Raw genomic sequence first — 19,877 nt, forward strand, 5'->3', positions numbered from 1 at the left:
ATTCTGACTGCTACCCACATATCGATGATGCAAAGGACAGTGTTCTTTCCCTTAGACCAAGCCCATTACCTCCCTGTGCAATCATTACAGCAGTAATTAGAACATTTTGCACACACACACACCCACATATATATATATATATATATATATATATATATATATATATATATATACACACACACACACACACACACACACACACACACAGACACGCACAATTTTCGAGAATAGTCATCCATCCCAAGTTTATGATAATACTGCCACCAATAAATCAAAGCTAACAAAACAAGATTTCAAGTAGGTATGTTGTTGGGAAGTGAAGAAGCTTTTCCTTGTGTACGGTCATTTGGGCCTGGGGTTTGATTGAGATAATGATAAAAGTTGATAGGGGCTTTGTCATTCAGCCAGGAGTGCTAAGCTTCATCTCATGGCTGCATTCATTGTTTGGTGGCTTGGCAAGGCAAGGGGCAGGAGAAGGTATAACTCTTGCTTTCAGATTGGGTGAATAGCTATAGAATGTACTTAGGAAGGTGTTATTGGAGTGCAGAACATGCTCCACTCAATTGGCTGCAATGAGGAAAGGGATGCATCTTTATTAAACTGGGAAAAGTTTCTGAAGGAATTGTAGATTATGAATTTGCTGGGTTTTGGTGAGTTACAAATGTTGGATGATAGTCACTTAGAAAATCAGGCAGAGTGCCAGACTGAGTTACGTTACTTGGGTTCTTATTTAGAATCCAATCTAGAGTACATGTCGTATCTGGTTTGGAATGTTATTAGTTATGAGAAATTAAAAATATTAATGCATGGATGACAGCTTATACAGGATGTTGACCAGTTAATGTTTACATTTCCAAGAATGTTGATTTCAGTAGGAATGTAGATCCAGAAGATTATACTTTTGAGAACTGTAGTATTGGCAATGGCATAGATGAATTTTGCATGGGACTCATAACTTGGCACTTGAGAAAGGTGGGGTAGGTTTAGGATACAGTAATAGCAGTAGGTTGGTTTGATAGAGTATAGGTATTCTATCCTCCTTCTCACATGGTCAATCAAGATGCAGGATGCTGTAGCCACAGGGTACAATTTCATCACAGCTAACTGTAGGCTTTAGCCAAATCTCAGTTAAAGTTGGTACATCTTGCTTGTGGGGCTGTAGCAGGGAATGAAAGCAATGTAGTCTATTGCACGCACTCTGGGTGCTTAGGTTTAAAACGTTTTGATTAGAGCAGGTAGACTATGAATTACTTTGGTGATGGTATAGGGGTGGAGCCATTGTTGAGGTGGGCATCTCATGAAGAAGGAGACTGGAGTTTGAAGGTGGAAGAAGTTGTTGAGGTGTTTATGCAGATGCTGAGTTTGCTATGGAAGAGATATTATGCTTTACTGTGAAGAAGAGCGAATGTAGTGCACCTTCACCTTAAGCAGGTGTATGGAAGAAGTGGGGTAAAGTTGGAGGGAGGCAGCTGAGAATGAGATGTTAGAAAATGTGAAAATGTAAAACCACGGTCAGCTTCCCTCACTGTCACCAAAACCAACAACACAAAATGTAGAAGCCAAGAAGAGTAAGGAACAGTCGTATCCAATTTGCTGTCTGTATGGCAAAATTAGCACTGACATCAAAGTCGTCGTTATCGGCATCCTGGAAAATAATGGGTGTTGCTGCGGGGTTAAACGATGCACCTTTCGGTTCAACTCCACTATCATTTCTTCTTTCCCCATCTAGGCATTGTCTTTTCCTTTTCGTTTGAAGTTGGCGTGTTCCCTGTTCGTCAATGCCTCTGCCCACTTCCGGACGCTGTGTACGCACAACCATTGCCTCACAAAGAGGCGTCAGCAAATCCACCAATGCTGTAAGCTGTCCTATAAGTCTTCTTGCCTGGCTGCCCTCGTCATTGCCGGGCTGACTGTCCTTGTCCTTCTCCATACCGCTCACTAAAACCACGAAAATGTAAAACCACGGTCAGCTTCCCTCACTGTCACCAAAACCAACAACACAAAATGTAGAAGCCAAGAAGAGTAAGGAACAGTCGTATCCAATTTGCTGTCTGTATGGCAAAATTAGCACTGACATCAAAGTTGTCGTTATCGGCATCCTGGAAAATAATGGGTGTTGCTGCGGGGTTAAACGATGCACCTTTCGGTTCAACTCCACTATCATTTCTTCTTTCCCCATCTAGGCATTGTCTTTTCCTTTTCGTTTGAAGTTGGCGTGTTCCCTGTTCGTCAATGCCTCTGCCCACTTCCGGACGCTGTGTACGCACAACCATTGCCTCACAAAGAGGCGTCAGCAAATCCACCAATGCTGTAAGCTGTCCTATAAGTCTTCTTGCCTGGCTGCCCTCGTCATTGCCGGGCTGACTTTCCGCAGCAACACCCATTATTTTCCAGGATGCCGATAACGACGACTTTGATGTCAGTGCTAATTTTGCCATACAGACAGCAAATTGGATACGACTGTTCCTTACTCTTCTTGGCTTCTACATGTTAGAAAGTGTGGCTGATGAAGGGGGTTCCTTTAGAGATATTGATATATTGTAAAGTGGAAGTTGGTAAATAGCACGGAATAAGTAGAAGAATTAGGACAGAAGAATGGATACATGGTAACCATTTGAAATGTCAGGACCCGCTACAGCAAGGCCCGAAAGAATGGACTTACATATACCAAGTCAGAGATGCCATTTCTAGAATATTCCCTTTTCTCTGAGGTATGGCAATCTCAGAGTTGGTATATATAAGTTTGGGGGAGGCTTGCCACCCTCATGGAGGGGTGCAGGGGGCTTTTTCCCTATATACAAAAATAAATTTTAAGGAGAAAAAGGATTTTCGAGAATTGCTCTTCCTTGAGTTTTCTGTCTTTTTTTCTGTTGCTCAGCACTTGGCATTTTAAGTGCTAACATTTCAACAAGGAGCCTGGAAAAATACTGTGTGGTAAGATTTAGAAATCCATGTGAGTGAAACCTAGGGTGTACGGGTGGTTGTTTGACATCTGGGGGAATCACTGAAATGGAGGGATTACTGAGCAGGAACAGAATAGTGTGGTAGAATGGATTTTATGATATAGACAACATGTTATGCATGTCTGATTTCTTGGAAGAATATGATTGGTTGTTATGGAGGAAAAGGTGTTGTCTGTCAAGTACATATATATTTATATATATATATATATATATATATATATATATATATATATATAGGTCTACTTCAGTAGACCAACAGTACACAAGAACGACATTCACAACACCGAGACCGGAAGACCGACAATGGAAATAACCGACAGTTCGAAACCCGACGCTGAAAACACCGACATGTGAATCGAGCGCGACTGTGTAAGTATGCGATAGTGATGGACATTAGGGTGCTGGTAAGGTAAGTATGCGATAGTGACGGACCTTAGGGTTAGGGTGCGGGTAAGGTAAGCGTGCGATAGTGATGGACTTTAGGGTTAGGGTACGGGTAAGGTAAGTGTGCGATAGTGACGGACCTTAGGGTTAGGGTTAAGGTTAGTGCATAGATAGTCGTGTACGTAAGGTTTAGTATAGGTTTGTAAGGTTTTTGGTGTGCTTGTGTTGTGTGTGCACTGTGAGTCGGTGTTATGGTGTTCGGTAATGTGGACTGTTGGTTTTGTGTGGTGTCGGTGTTTTGGCTGTCGGGTTTCTGGTGTGCCAGTGTGGTGTAGGGGATATATATATATATATATATATATATATATATATATATATATATATAGAGAGAGAGAGAGAGAGAGACTAAGGGGGGTGAGAGAAAGGTAGGGTAGTGGAGCAGGTTTGCCCGAGATAGGAGTGAAGATCGATCTCTTCAAAAAAAAAACAAAAGGAAGGAAGGAAAGAAAGTATCCAATAGTGCACAGCAGCTCACAATTAGCAAACTGAGGGAATGCTGGTCACGCGGCTCAAAGACATCTATTCCAGTGGCTTGCTTAACTATTTACCTGGTATCACATATAACAAGTTCTGCAGTGTAGGATAAGAACACTTCTATGGCTGAGACAATGAGTTCAACACTATAAAGGGTAACCATATGGTATGTGCTGACCTCCCTACCAAAGTCAAATGCAGAACAGTGCAGTATGTGGAGATGCTCTACGGTCAGAATGCCATATATCTGAAAGTAACTGAAAGCGTTTGGGGCTTTATTTTCATAGGACTAGGCAGGATATTACACAATTACTGAACTTATTTTCCTTAATCCAGTACAGCTTTGTTCGCTTTTCATGCAGTGTGTTTGGAAGAATAGCAACACTCTTCAGCCTACTATACAATTACGCACCACTTGTAAACAAACATAAATTAACAAAAAAAAAAAAGAAATAAACACAACCACTATTTAAGAAAGGAACAAAAAAAGGATGAATCACTGCAGACACACACCTTGAAGAAATCAACACCATCAGAACAAATGAACCACAACATTCTGACTGTGATGAAACTGAAGCAACACCACAAAAAGGAAAAATGATACAAAGGAGATAGGCAATTATGCACAGTCAAAAATAAACAATAAAAAGAAAATACGCACAGACAATAATAAACAATAAGAAAGAGAAAATAATATAGCTGCAAATAATGTAAAACTTCTTAAAAGAACCTACCATGAAGACAGATAAAAAGACAAGTTAGCCATAAATAATAGTACAGTCATTCCCCTGTATAAGGTGTGACAAGCTACCACTGCCAACCAATATGTGATGTGGATAACTTACCTCTGGGCCAGTAATCAAGGAGCCTCAATCCTCACCACGAGCACCTACGTAGGGACATTCATTGATTGGATAACAGGTACACATACAGTATTTCCACATGCAGCTCTCTGCATCAAGTACAATTTCCCTTAAGAGCACACAGAGACAACAGTCAGTCTGGGGCTGGTTTCTCCCTCTTTCTCATGATCCCCCAATAAGACTCCCCACTGGCACAGCAATAGAGTTGAGTCCTTAGTCAGGGTTCCAAGCCAAGACCTCCAACACTCTCTCTCTCCAAATAGTGCTTTGTGTCCCTGCCCAAGTAGCTAACATACACACACACACATACACACACACACATGCACACACACACTCTTTGAGGTTTGATTCATACACACACACAGGCACACACACACACCTGGGAAAGGCTGGCACAGGTTTACTAGCTATGCCCCCTTCTGCCCAGACTATAAGGTAGTTAACATTGCCACCAGTCAACTCCTTATCAGCTACTTTAAGGCTCTTAGCAAAGGGTGTCCATTCTTACTGTGTAATATTAATACAAACGGTAGTCTGACCAAGAGCAAGACTAGTAAGAGTGCCCCACACAGTGTCACCAAATAAATATGCCAGTACTCTCAAAACGTAAATATCTCTACAAAGGTCAGTCACAGTGAGAGGTTTAAACAAATTGAATAAATAATAAAAGAACAAGACAATACTAAATATATATTCACAGTGACATCAGAGTTCAGAATCACAGGAAATATTTAAAACAACACTGAAGGACAGGCTCAGACAAATAAAGAAAAATATCTAAATGAAGCTTCACTATATTCCTGACTGAATCTAAGAGAGTTATACTATTTCCTAGTAACTTACTTAATAAAACAAGGCGGATGATGTGTCACATAAGGGAAGACCTTCCACTGACCCAGACAATTACAGACCCATAAGTCTGACCAGCCACATATGCAAAGCCATGGAAAGACCTGGACATAGCAAACCTCCAAACACCACACCTGTCTTATTTTGGATTTGTCAAGAGCAGGTTATGCTTACTCAACCTGGTGGATTTTTTGAAAAAGTTACCAAAGCAAAGGATGAAGGCAAAACAGTGCACACCGCATATTTTGACCTGGCCAAAACTTTTAACACAATTCTACTGAAAAGCCAAATAAACTGGGAATAAGCCCCTGTTACCCATTGGATTGCCAACTGTCTCACAGACAGAATGCAGATAATCAAAACAGAGCAAGTTACCACCACAAAGAGATTGGTCACCAGTGGAGTCCCCCAGGCCCCTAAGAGGTGTCGCGGTTGTTCAGGATTTGTGAACTTACATGGACAGTTCCTAACTTTTGACTAGCATGTGACTATTGTTGTAAGAAAGTTATTTGACGCTGCACAGCTTATAAACAGAGATTATGTCTACTCTACGGATGTCATTGCGCCCCCTTACTCAGCCCTTATTAAGCCAGTCATTGAATATATTGACTCTTTGGCATGTACTTGTCCAGAAATATGCAACACCTGGAATTCCTACAGAGATACCTTACTAAAGGAATACAAGGCCTAAGCCACATCCTATATGGACCAACTGAAAACCCTGTCCCTATACTAAGTATCCGACAGACTACTAATACGTGACCGTGTCTGGCATACAAGGCATCCTCTGACCTATTACTGATAGATTTGGTGCACTTCAGAAAGTCAAATGGCATCATAAATATTCAGTCTAGAGATCAAAACCTTTTCTACAACATCAGCAGAAAAGTTTGGAGGGACAGGTATATTTTTCAGAAGATATCACTGCTGTTGAATAGACTCCCCATCCACATAAAACAAAGTTTACCCATGTTAATTTTCAAGCACAATTTAGACTTATGGACTGGAAACATGAATTTTACCCCAAGATTATACCCTGTAGTTCTAATGGACAGATACAGTTCCTAAATGCTTTATCCCATGTAAGGGTCCCCAAAATTATCTGTAGTATGAACCCAGTTAATTTTATTAGCGGATATATAATTATCAACATAGGATGGTTAAGGTCAATCTATAACCAAAGAAGTAGGTTATTCCGAGCACAAGAAGTGAAACTTGCTAGGCTTTAAATAGCCTGCAAGGGCAACTAGCCTAGTACTTATCTATGTACCTATAAACAATATCATACATTCTATCAATGACATAAGCAAAATAAACAATTTAACAACAATAAACAACCTGACCATCTATGGAAGACATACTACAACAGTGACGCTATATAAGCCAACCACACTGGCACAATACAAATGTCAAAGTCAGCTACAGTAATAATTAAAAACATTTACATCTCCATTAATACAAATGTCAAAGACAGCTACAGTAATAATTAAAAATATTTACATCTCCATTAATACAAATGTCAAAGTCAGCTACAGTAATAATTAAAAACATTTACATCTCCATTAATACAAATGTCAAAGTCAGCTACAGTAATAATTAAAAACATTTACATCTCCATTAATACAAATGTCAAAATCAGCTACAGTAATAATTAAAAACATTTACATCTCCATTTCCAAACCAATGGTAAGAACCCCCAAAAATACATGCACACACCTCAGAATAAACCTCTCTCTCCTGTACAAGTGTGTCTGAACTACAATAAAAAGATAACTAAAAACTGAAACTACATATAAAAAAATGCATAAAATGTGACATAAAAGGAATGACTGACAGATCTGTCTTGAGTCTACGAAGGTGGACACACCTGAAGGACAAGGTGGAAGCTCTTTTGGCCAATTTGAAGGAAGATTTTAGAAAAGAGATAAAGCAAGTGATCAAGTATCCAGTTTTATAGCAGAGATTAAAGAATATGAATGAGAATGTATTTTAATTAGTCCATTGGTGCTTGCATGTATCAGGCAATAAGGATTATATTCACTCAACATATTTAAAAATGAATTACTAAGCAAAAAGAGAATCTCTCTATCTCCTTTACCTGAACTACCCTACTAGTCTCCATTGCTTCAATTACCCCACCTCAGACTTTTATATACCAAGCGTGTGTGTGTGTGTGTGTGTATATATATATTAATTACATACACACACACATATATATGTATATAATACACACACACACACACACACACACACACATATATATATATATATATATATATATATATATATATATGGGTTTATGTCAGATTATTAAGTTTCTGGAAACTCAGAATTCATGTAGTCAGGACCACATGTTCAACTTTCCAAAAACTCAAAGTATTTGTATGGAGATCATGTTACAGTGGGGATTGGGGACTTTACCCCTTTCCCTACTGCAGTGTGATCTAGGAGTTGGTATATATAATTTGCAGGGGGTGGGGATTGCATTCGCCCCCATGGGGTGTGCAGGGGGCTTACCCCTCTGCAAAAATGTACATTTTTGTTTTGTTTCATCTGAGTTTTTCAAAAACTTGAACATATGGTCTTGATCATATGAAGCTGTAGCTTCCAAACACTTGATAATCTGACATAAACCCAAATATGTGTATATGTGCGTGTGTATATATATGCACAGTTCATTCTTCCTAAATGTAAAGCAAACTTTGCAGTAAAATGTAAATTAATAGCAGTGCAATTTTATCCTCTTAATGTACTTGTTTATATTCTAAGCATTGCACATTCTTTGTATTTTATTCACTGTCACTTCCTATCTACTCTGTGTTGATGGTAATATTATTAACACCAGGTTGAGGATGAAATTGTTCAGAATTTATCAGTGGTCTACCCTAGTTTATCTTGAGTATTGGAGTATTTTTATCATACAGACACAGAGCATTTCTGCCCTTAACCTCAGCTTGGTCATGTACAGTAATTGTAAGGCAATGCCAGTTTCGCCTTACAAATAGTATTAATGGAAAATACCATTTGCAAAAATGGAAACTGTCACAGTATTAAGGAAAAACGTTTCCCTAGCTATTAACTGCTTACCTCCAGAATCAAAGAATCCAGAAATAATCAAAGACAATCAGAGACAGTTATTAAACTATTAGTACTGTTAACTTGTGAAAATGACTGATTGCGAGAATGTGAATTAAAATGCATTTTATGAATGAAAATCAGTTGATAATACGATATTAAGCATATCCTACTACTCTTCTCACAAAAATCACCAATATAGGAGTTGGGAAGGGGCAGAGCTATATTTTGGGGGAAAATCAGGGCAGTTAAGAGCTATGCAATTTTATTATAACTGTTTATGAAAAAGTAAAGCAAGCTGCACAGTACCTGTATTTTAAGTCGATTCATTATATTTGGTACAAAAGGTAATAGGAGAAGGAATGGTTAGAAACTGTTTCTTCCACTTCTAGTAAGCTCTATGAAAAATTGGGTACTAAGATACATAATTTAATTATGCTGCTTTTGAGGTGGAGAATAAATTACCTTCCATCAGTAGAGTGAACGAAGTATTACAAAACGTACATTTTTACTTCTGCACAAATCCTAAAATTCTAAACGTAACTGTGCATACTGTAGTGTTCCAGTGAGCAAAAATATCTGCTATTCCAACTAACCTAACAGCAGAACCCCGTTAGGTCTTGTGACATAACTCAGTTGGACCAAACTCAAATAAGTTGCTGTACAAATGCCAAGCTGCGGAACTGCATGCTTTGCGCTCTGCTTCGGAATGCAAGTTATGACAAAAGAAGGGCATTAGCACAGGTGCAACATTTCATAATTTAATATGATACAGCACACACCCTGCTCTACCACTGCAAAGGACGATTTCAGTTTATTAGCAAAAAATCACACAACCCTTACTACGTATTGCTTAGGGTTTTGTATCGGATATATTGTATACTACTTTTATATTTAATGCAAAGAGACTTCCCCTTAAAATATTATGACACCTGCCATTTTTAGGCTTTACCAATGCATAAGTATCCCTGTCAGAAATGAGCTGTGAAAAGTGGGACGACAGGTAGTACAAGTATTTAACGTCAGAATACCAACATCCATGATACCTGTCATGCCACACCTACACCAGTCAGAGAAAAAAAGCAACAGGTTTGAACATATCAGAGGCACTCTGCAAACAGCTAAGTTAGCTATGTTTTATACCAATCTACAGAAAGTTAGAATAATTCACTCCTTAGTTTAGAGTGTCTCCCACACATCTGCTGTCAAAGGCCCAGTATAAATCAAGTACTAGCTGGAAATACTGCAAACACCACCGATTAAAGTGCTTCTTCAACCTTCATATATGCAATCCTTTGCATATATTAAAACGGCATGAAACTATTAATCACTTTCTGCTCCATTGGAGCAGGGGCAGCTTCCCATGGTAATTGAGTCACGCTCCTCAACATACCAGATCTGAAACCAGCGGTGGCTCCTGCTCCAAGAATTGCAAGAGAACAGACCTTCCAGAGCCGGAAGACCATACCACTTGTTATGCCTTCAGGAATTATTGCAACAATCCTGGTGAGTGATGACGAATGATCTGACCTGCACTCTCCCTTATTACCTCTCAGAACACCCTTCAGCTTACAACCAATCACATGGGAGAACCACAGCCCCGCCCTCCATACGTCGCAGCCACTGCCCATCAACACCGTCACGTACGCTGTCAGACGGCTGTTTACATGCATCATTTGTGTGTCACGTGATGGGCTTAAAAAGTAGATTCCACCACTTTTTTTGCCCGTCGACATTCACAGTGAGGATATTACCACCAAAGATCGATTCTATAACTTATTAGTCGTGGATAATACTCATTTCCAGTTACTAACAGTAATCATTACTGGGTTGCTAAAAGTTTGAACCCTCGACCACACTGTAGTGCCACGTGTCTTTTAGTGTTTACATCATGACCGGAAGTTAAGTGCTCTTCCTACTCATACTTTGGACTTAAGGGGCAATGGCTTCCCAAAGGAGCTTGCAGCGGTTTTGGGAGTGGGGTAAAAAAATAATTTGTGTTGGAAGGAATTATGCGGACCATGCTAAGGAACTTAAAAATCCAGTTCCCACCGAACCTGTTTTGTTTTTAAAACCACCTTCAGCGTATGTGAGGGAAGGATCCCCTGTGATGATGCCCTATTATTGTCATAATTTGCACCATGAAGTAGAACTTGGGGTTGTTATCGGGAAAGGAGGCACTGCAATTCCGCAAGTTAGTGCCATGGAACATGTCGGGGGCTATGCACTGTGTCTAGACATGACAGCCAGAGATATTCAAGACGAGTGCAAGAAAAAGGGGTTGCCATGGACATTAGCAAAGGCGTTTAATACGTCATGCCCAGTGAGTGACTTCATACCAAAAGAGAAAATCGTTGATCCTCAAAATCTAAGGCTTTGGTTAAAGGTGAATGATAAGTTGAGGCAAGAAGGAAATACAGGCTCAATGGTATTTTCGGTTCCGTACCTTATTAGTTACATCAGTGAAATTATATCTTTAGAGGAAGGGGATATCATTTTGACCGGGACGCCCGAAGGAGTTGCTGCTGTCCAAGAATATGACGAACTTCATGCAGGATTAGAAGATATCGTCAGCATGAAGTTCAAAGTTGAGAGGCAAACGCATTAAGTCGATACAGTGCTGTAAAGAGGGTACACGAATTGTGTGAACATCTTTTTAGAGAGTGCTTCAGTACCAAATTATCGGCATTGAGTAATGGTTAAAATTGAACCAAAGATCAAAAGTTAGGAAATTAAAACAATCATGATGTAATTATGACATGTCTATGTAACAGTAAGTTGAACTGGTGTGAGATTCTTTAAAGCGTTTATTGTGACACTCTGTGATCTTATTGGTCAACAACTGCTCACGTTTTAAGTAAAATAAATGCTAGACTGCAGCGCATCTTACTTTTCTCTGATTTAACATACATATTTTATTTTTAAGTGCACAAATACGGTATTGATGCAACAACAGTATGTATTGTTTTTGTTTAAATCAAATAATTATATTTATGTATGTATGCATTAATTTATTTATTGTACACAGTGAGTGAGACATACTCCTTGACTGTTGCATGAGTTGGCATTTTCTGCATAAGACCAGTTTTAGGCGAGGTGAGCTGGTGTAATGTGCATATGTGGGTTAAGTGTGTGCGTACATATGTATGGCTCGAGAACACTTTTCAGTCAAGACCTGTGCCCATTGCCAGTTACAGTAGAACCCATGAAACAGAATGCATCATTCAACATACCATATAGCAATACAGTACAGAAAAGTAAACACTTTATATAATACAAAATACAATTCACTGCAGTACAATAGAGTTGTTGTTGTGTTTTTCGGCTTTTCCCGGTTAGGGGTCGCCACAGCGGAACTCCGGTCCGCCAATGACTGGCAGTTGATTTTTACGTGCCGAGCTGTCAGCCCTTATGCACAACCTTCAACGAAGATACGCCCATTCACGCATGAATGTCTCCGCACAGGAGACGCTCTTGCTGTGAAGCGACAACGCTACCGCAGTACAATAGAGTAATAGCACTGGAATGAGAGATAGTTTGGCTATATATTAAAACACTAATAGAAGTAGAGTGTATGTAATCAATCACAGTGCATGCTGTTAGGCCATACAAAATGTATTTCTAATGATCATCTGCCAGTAGTGTACAACACAGAACCATGCGGGGAATACAGGAGGCATAGTGGTGCAGTGGATAACATTTTCACCTCCCAGCAAGAGGTTCTCTGGCCATATTCTTAGCTGGGATGCCTTTTTTATGGACTGCATGCCCTCCCAGTGTTTGCTTGGTTTTCTCCAGTTTCCTTCCACATTTCAAAGATGTGCAGTAGATGGACTGGATACTCTAAATTGGTAATAGATGTGAGTGTATGTACAAATGTGTGGCATGGAAGAACACCTATGGCAGGGTTAGCCACCCTGTGATTTGAACCTTGGTTGTAGATTATCACTGTTGAAGTGACACCCCAAACCCATGTACAAAAATGGGAAGAGGTTTGTGGGATAGATGGATTATTACACATTCGTGAAGCACCCCCCTTTAACATTTTTATTTTATTTATGTTTTTTTAATGCTAGTATATATATGCATTATTTTACATTTGTATGTGTATTAGTATTTGTATTAATTTATGTACTTACAACGTATTGTAATATGATGTTAATTTTATCTCTGTACGTATTTTTTGTTCTTTTAATTGTGGAGCATTTTTCCCGGGCCTCCACTGAATGAGGATGAAATTATGCAATCTGTCTTTCCCAGTAAACAAATGTCAATAAACAACTAAAAGTTAATGTAACAGATTTTGCCATCTGCAGGAATTTTCTCAATTTTTTTTTATTTTTCAAATATATTTGAATGAATTCCACTTATTAACACACTTATTTAATAATCACGATTTGTAAGCACTTTTCCTTTACTGCACCTTCTCCAGACAGATCTTTACTGTACATAAAATACTTGATATATACACCATTACATTCAGATAATCCATTGCATCAATAGCTATTTAAGGCAAGTGCTTCAATCATTTCCTTACAAATATATTTTAAATTCTGTGCAATTTAAACCAAGAAAATGGCAATCTTCTAATTTAAGCTGCCACACATACGTCTCTCCTGTTTCTTCTTCTGCATGTAACCTATTTTCAAAATTCTTGAGCTGGTCTGTAGTATGAGCGGGTCTGTAGTATAATGAGCTGGTCTGTAGTACTAAACACAAATATATCCTTTTTGACACCTTCTTAGTACACAATATTACATGTTTAGGTAATGCATTGCCTATATCTAACATATAACGTGTGCATTTTCATATATTCTGTGGTAAAACTCCCTGATTGTTCTACCCACATAAAATACCTCACAGTCTAAGCATAGGTTTGGGAGGGTGGCCTAATGGTTAAGGTGTTTGCCTTACAAACACAAGGTGCAGGATTTGAGTCTCACAAGGGATAATTGGCTAGGCTTAAAATGGCTCACAAAGGCAGTTAGCTTAATACTAATCTATGAACCTATCTAACAGTATAAACTACAAATTAGACTTAAATTATAACTGCCATATCAGTCTTCCTGCTTACTATGGGAACTATTTTCCCTTCTATTATATACCCATAATAGTTACAAGATAGGCATTTATATATACTATATAATAAATTTAGTTTCTTTTTAAGTTAAACTTCTCAACTCCAACTGACAAATGTCATTAAGACTTCATCCTTTCTTAGTCACAAAAATTGGTTCTTCCCCAAGCCATGTATAAATATCGGGAACATTTACCAAGAGCCACCAGTTATTTTTTACTAACTTTTTGACACTGCATTCACTTACTGAATTACTTAATAATAGGGCTATGTTTTGATCTTTGACCTTATTTTTATGTGTGTTATTTTCTAGATAAAGGCGTGACTGTACAATACATATATTTTCTTGTTAGTTTTATCCTTAACTTTCTTTTACATACTCTCCACCAGACTAAATGGGTAACCTGTATAACAATTTTTTTTATTAATGACAAATTCTCATTTTCAAAATTTGTCTTCGATTAACCTACTAGCCCTAATAAATTGTTCTTTAATGATATTCCTTTTTAATTTTTTAGAACGCATACAGTTAAAATGCACATATGAATTACTTTGTACATCCTTTATGTGCATTTTAACAAATAAGGCCTCATTCTGTTTATAAATTGTTAAATCCAGGAAATTGATTAAAGCAGTATCGTATTTAAATGTAAAACTTAAAAAAATTCACACTATTTACATATTTAGTAAACTTAATTTGTATTCATTTCCTTTACATAAAAATAAATACACCATTGATAAAACATTTATAAATAGCCATCTGCTTACCAAAGAACAAAAAAAAAAATAGAACAATTTCCGGATACTGGCTAAGGCTCTTGCTAACCCCTATAGTGCATTTTTGAGGCAGTGTTCCAAAGACCAAATTATCCCCGTAACAGCTACAAACAAATGCAGTCTGAGGGTCATGCTGCTCAATGCTAGAAGTCTAAATCTCAAAATGCACTCACTCAAAGCACTCCTTAAAATGGAGAACATCAACATTTGTGCCATAATGGAGACCTGGTTCAAGGCAGCAGAAAGCACCCCTGCACTACCAGGCTACAACTCATTTCACACCTTTCAGCCCCAGAACTTGGATGGTAGCTCCAAAGGCGGTGGTGTTTCCATATTCATAAAGGATGCACACACCTCCAGTCTGGTAGCTCAGCATAATGCATCTGAGTTACTTCAGGTGCAGCTAACTTTGGGTAAGACAGCGATTCAGGTCGTAGCCTGCTATAGGTCCCCAACCATGTCCCAAGACTCACACTCCACATTCCTAAGCACCCTGGAGAATATTAGGGTCCAACCTAACACCCTCATACTGGGTGACTTCATTTACCCCCCCATTAACTGGGAAAGCTACTCGTACTAAGACACTTGCCCAACGTTTCCTGGACTTCATTAATTCCAATGCCCTGGACCAGCTCACTCTTAACCCCACTAGAGGTAGCAATATCCTTAACCTGGTCATTACCAACATGAGCGACCGCTGCTCTACACCAATACTCAACTCCTCCCTGGTTAGATCCGACCACAAACTAATCATCTTGGATATCCACAACCCCCCCACACTGCAAAGGAAACCACCATGAAAAAATTCTCCAAAGCTAACTTTGGGCTCCTAAAAACAGAGGTGGCCAACTTCACAGCACCCATGCAAATGGAGAATAGTTGCATGACCACCGAATCATGTACCAATGCAATGTACAAACACATACACAAATGCATGGATTTCGCCATACCCGATAGAACAATGACACTGTCCTCCCAAAAAGGAAAGTCAGTCTGGTGGTCCCCTACCATAAACAAACTCTACAACAGAATAAGGAAACGGATGCAGAATAAGGTGAAGTCCCAAGACTGGAAAAAAACTCACTTATCAGCCTCAACAAAAAGTTGAGATCCCTCATCAAATCCTCCAAAGCTAGCTATGAAAACAGAATTGTAGCAGATAGTAAAGACAACCACAAGGCCTTCTGTAGTTCTGTAAGCAATCTCCACTGCAATACCCAGATTTGCTCTGAGCTACTGCACAATGGTACCTCCTATACCGAGCCAACAGATGTTGCCAGTATACTGGCCGACAAATTCAGGGCCAACTTTACCCCGCGGACCAATCACAACACCAGTAGATTGCCAGGCACCTAGTATTACTGCTGCACAAGTTAAAACAGCACTGTCCAAGGCCAAGAATACAGCTTCTATGGGACCTGACAGTATCCCTGGCTGTGCTGTACATGAACTACAGCGTAAACTGGCACCTCACCTGTGTGCCCTGTTCAATCACAGCCTTACCTCAGGCTTTGTCCCTAGTTAATGGTGCACTGCTACAGTCATCCCTCTCCACGAAGGAGGAGTGACTACAGACCCCGGGAACTATCGCCCCATTAGCCTGACGGGTCTGGTATGCAAAGCTATGGAACGCATCATCATGGACCTAATAAACAAGGATATAGGGAATCTCCAAACTCTGGATGCCACACAGTTTGGTTTTGTGAAGGGTAGATCATGCCTGCTCAACTTGGTCGACTTCTTTGAGTCATTCCCCAAAGCTTTGGATGAAGGCAAGGTGGTTCATACAGCCTACCTTAATCTGACCAGGGTCTTTGATACCATTCCTCACTCAGGAATCATGGAAAAACTCACTAAGCTAGGCATCAACCCCTATATCACTAGGTGGGTTGCAAACTGGCTCACAGATAGTACCCACAGTGTGAACGTAGCTGACTCATAGCTGACTCCAAGTCAGACTGCTGACCAATCACGAATGAAGTCTCCCAGGGTTCAGTCCTGGGTCCTCTCCTGTTTGTTATCTACTTCTCTGAAGTCCAGGCCAACACGAAGGGTCTCTGACTGGCAAAGTTTGCAGACTATTGCAAGTTGGGAGCTATTAACTCTCGAAGCGATGTTGACATCCTACAGAAAGGCCTTACTGAGACCAATAACTGGTGTCAGAATACAGCTACGGGAAGGAGTCTACATGGATAGATGTGTACTATTTGTACAGAACTGACCCTTTGCATTTCAAACAATTTTAGCAAAAAGCCTTTGCTAAATAATTTTGACCAAGTAGAAGGCTTAAGAGACTTACCCTTTTTTCCAGTGCACTATGCAAGTACTTCTGATGTTGCTCATTCATGGTGCATGGACACTTGTATATTATTACAACATGGCATAGAGAGTTCCTGTGCACCCCTTGTAGCATTGCAGACCCTTTGTCATGAAATTCATGTTTCTTTTTTCATTAAACCAAGCACATATTAAGCTAGGAAGCCTCCTGCACCTCCAAATACTTTATTACTTGGTCACCTGCTTTTGGTACATCTGTCTGCTTGGTAGTCCTGCTTCCTTTATATCTGAATATGCATACACACTTATGCCATGCACTTGTATGATATTGATTTAGCAGAAAGGCAGTTAGCTGCTAATGATGTGTATAAGTAGATACCTTCATTAACTGCTTGTATGCACTACCTTTGTACTTTGCATAAACCGCACCGTTTGCCATGGCATTTGCAGCCATTTGACAAATGCATGGAGAGCTGATGGCATGGTGGAATGATAGGAGGGGAGGGGTGTGATCAAATAATTGGGTTGACAGTAGAGTTGGGTTGGAAATGGTGCTTGAACTGCATTTCCCTATTGCTGTGAACATGACAAGGAGGAAGTAGGAGGAGGGCTTCAACCATATTGTACTGTTGCAAAGTATGTGATAAGTTGGTCTGAAGAGGAAAGATGCATATTGTTCATGCAAATGAGCAGTGACCAGCAGTGTTATGCATCCTGTCCAACTGAAATGTATTGCGCATACATTGTTATGGTATTAGACACATCTCCATGCTCAGCTTTAAAGGCTGAAGACCGCAAAAGGAGAGTAACAAAAAACATAAATCTTTTCTTTATGCCAAAACAAATGCAGCTTTGCTCCTCCACCCCCAAATGAACATTACATACTGTAAGTAATACAGACCATACCTCCCAACTTCTTAGGGCAAGACATCTGGACAAAGCCATAAATAATGGGAGGAAAAGGCCCAAAAATATGGACAATTGTTAAATATTGCTTTTACAAACTTAGAAAGCTGACAGAATAACATGTTTTGTGTTAGCATGAATTTTTTTGAAGGGTATAAAATCTGAAACTCAAATGTCTTTCATTATTTTCTGACATCAATCTTTAATGACTTGGAAAATGGACCAAAAAAAAATGAAACAAAAATCTGAACATTCTGTGAAAATCTGTACAATTGAGATGTATGCTGCAGGCAGCTAAAGATGCAAGTGTGTGCTAATCAAAATAAATATAAAAAAAAATAGACTATTCATAGTTACATGTCAGCCTATGCAATATGCAGCTGACAGAATGCAGGCATATCTATCTAAAAAGCAGTACTGCTCTGTGCAGATATATCCCAAAGTAATATCCTCTCTTCTGTGTTCAACATTCAACTTCCTTTCAGTTTCTCTAGCTACATGGTTGTCAATGGTGTAAATTCAGGGCTGTCAGCACAGAGAATATGCAAATGAGGTCTGAACGCATTAGAATTGCTGTTGGATTCATGTAGGGATGTAAACAGTGCAGGCACTCCCTCAGTGTTTGTGTTTATGGGATGGTAACTGAGAATGCTTAAATCAGGTGGATGTGTCAGGTAAGACAAAGTGTTACATGTAGCTCTGTCGGAGTTGGAAATGCAAGTAAGTAGTGCACAATTCACAGGCTCTGTTTCATTAACATTCAATCTCCTTTTCATTTGTTGGCAAATTGTGCTTTCTCTGTCAGTTTTTTAGTATAATTTAGTATAAAAGAAAAAATATAAAACATAGGGAAATAGATGAAATAAGGAAAGCAATCTATGACAGACACAGTGAAAAATGTTAGTACACATGTGATATGTCTACATATGTTTGGATTTCAGCTCTCACTCCAGTGCACCTTCAGGAAAGAGGATGGGTGCCTCATCCCTCTTTGCCACATAAACAGCTTTGCAGCAAAGAACTGAAGTCATTCTTCACACAACTAACTGCAACAGAATGCACCCTGATATCAAACCATAAACTTATTTCCACATTTATTGTATTTAGATGTAGTGCACTTAGTGATCACACAACCTGTTATGATTATTTCTTGCAAATATATAGCTCTGTCTTACCTTTCTGTGTTTCCCAGTCATTCATCAGTTATTTGGTCAGTACTCTGGGACATGCAGTCTGTAAGCCATGCTATATCATTGGCCTTAAAATGTGTGAGGATGTTAACTGGCAGTAATATGATATGCATTTCTGATGTGTGTCATCAGCCATGGTTCCAGTGCAGAGCCTGCATCCCCAGTAGATGATCCTGTGGATATCCCCCCTAGCAAACATCTGTTACAGTTGGGAGGTGTGCCAGATATGTAAGTCATGGTAACCATCAGGGTTGCTAGCACACACATTTGAGATGATTCCCTTGGCATTACACATGACTTGGCAGTTGATAGAGTGGTAGCTCTTTCTGTTGATGTAGTGCCTACCCAGTTCCCCAGGTTGTACCTTCTTTTCTAAATGGGTGCAATCTATGGCATCCGGTAGTGCGCTACCTTGTAGAACTGTTGCATATTTCTGGCCCCCTCCTCAGACCTACAAAGAAAATATATACTCTCACTCTCATGTTGGAGCATAGCATCCAGAAATTGGTAAAGGATCCAGGATGTTGATGCCTGTGATACCCCCAGAATATCCCCTGGTGGAGTCTAAAAGGTACATGTAGCTAAGATTCTAATGGTTACACATACCTTAGTTTCCACTGGGATGGGTTCCCCTTGGTTGGCTCTGGCTGTCAGTTGAATGAGGCAGAGGTTGCAGAGTTCATGTAGTGTGTTCTTCTCTACCCTGTAGCTCTCTACAATTTCCAAATCTTGTAAGTTGTGATAAGTGAAACGTGGCATGAAAACTCTTCTCCTTCTGGGCCTAGGCCTGTTGTCAGCAGCAGCAGCAGCATTGGCTTCAGCCTCAAGCACATACAAATGGATTAAAGCAGCAGCAGCCCCTAACATTCTGTCTGTGTACACTTTCCATGTCTGTACTCTAAAAGTCTTGACATCTGCATGAAAACCAGCAAGGAGTCTACATGGATGCTTTATAGCTTATTGAATAGCTCCACCATGTTGG

The 19,877-nt window shown here is 39.5% G+C and overlaps 2 protein-coding genes across 2 annotated transcripts in view; one reads left to right on the forward strand and one right to left on the reverse strand.

Annotated features, from left to right (window-relative positions):
• Positions 1 to 10,229, reverse strand: part of HAGH (hydroxyacylglutathione hydrolase) — a 135,046-nt gene extending 124,817 nt beyond the window's left edge. Inside the window, exon 1 of the mRNA XM_044089104.1 lies at positions 10,062 to 10,229. Coding sequence (XP_043945039.1) covers positions 10,062 to 10,134 — 73 coding nt within the window. The 5' untranslated portion in view covers positions 10,135 to 10,229. The remainder of the gene's footprint in view (positions 1 to 10,061) is intronic.
• Positions 10,230 to 10,419: 190 nt separating this feature from the next.
• Positions 10,420 to 11,552, forward strand: FAHD1 (fumarylacetoacetate hydrolase domain containing 1). The gene has a single exon (XM_044089107.1). It carries the CDS (start codon positions 10,611 to 10,613, stop codon positions 11,274 to 11,276), a length of 666 nt encoding a protein of 221 aa, XP_043945042.1. The 5' UTR covers positions 10,420 to 10,610; the 3' UTR covers positions 11,277 to 11,552.
• Positions 11,553 to 19,877: the final 8,325 nt, after the last annotated feature.

Source organism: Protopterus annectens, chromosome 12.part0 (genome assembly GCF_019279795.1).
Source record: "Protopterus annectens isolate FY-2018-M chromosome 12.part0, PAN1.0, whole genome shotgun sequence".
NCBI lineage: Eukaryota > Metazoa > Chordata > Ceratodontiformes > Protopteridae > Protopterus > Protopterus annectens.

Excerpts from the sequence above, each read along its gene's own strand:
- FAHD1 (XM_044089107.1), top strand. The coding sequence starts at position 10,611 with ATGGCTTCCCAAAGGAGCTTGCAGCGGTTTTGGGAGTGGGGTAAAAAA.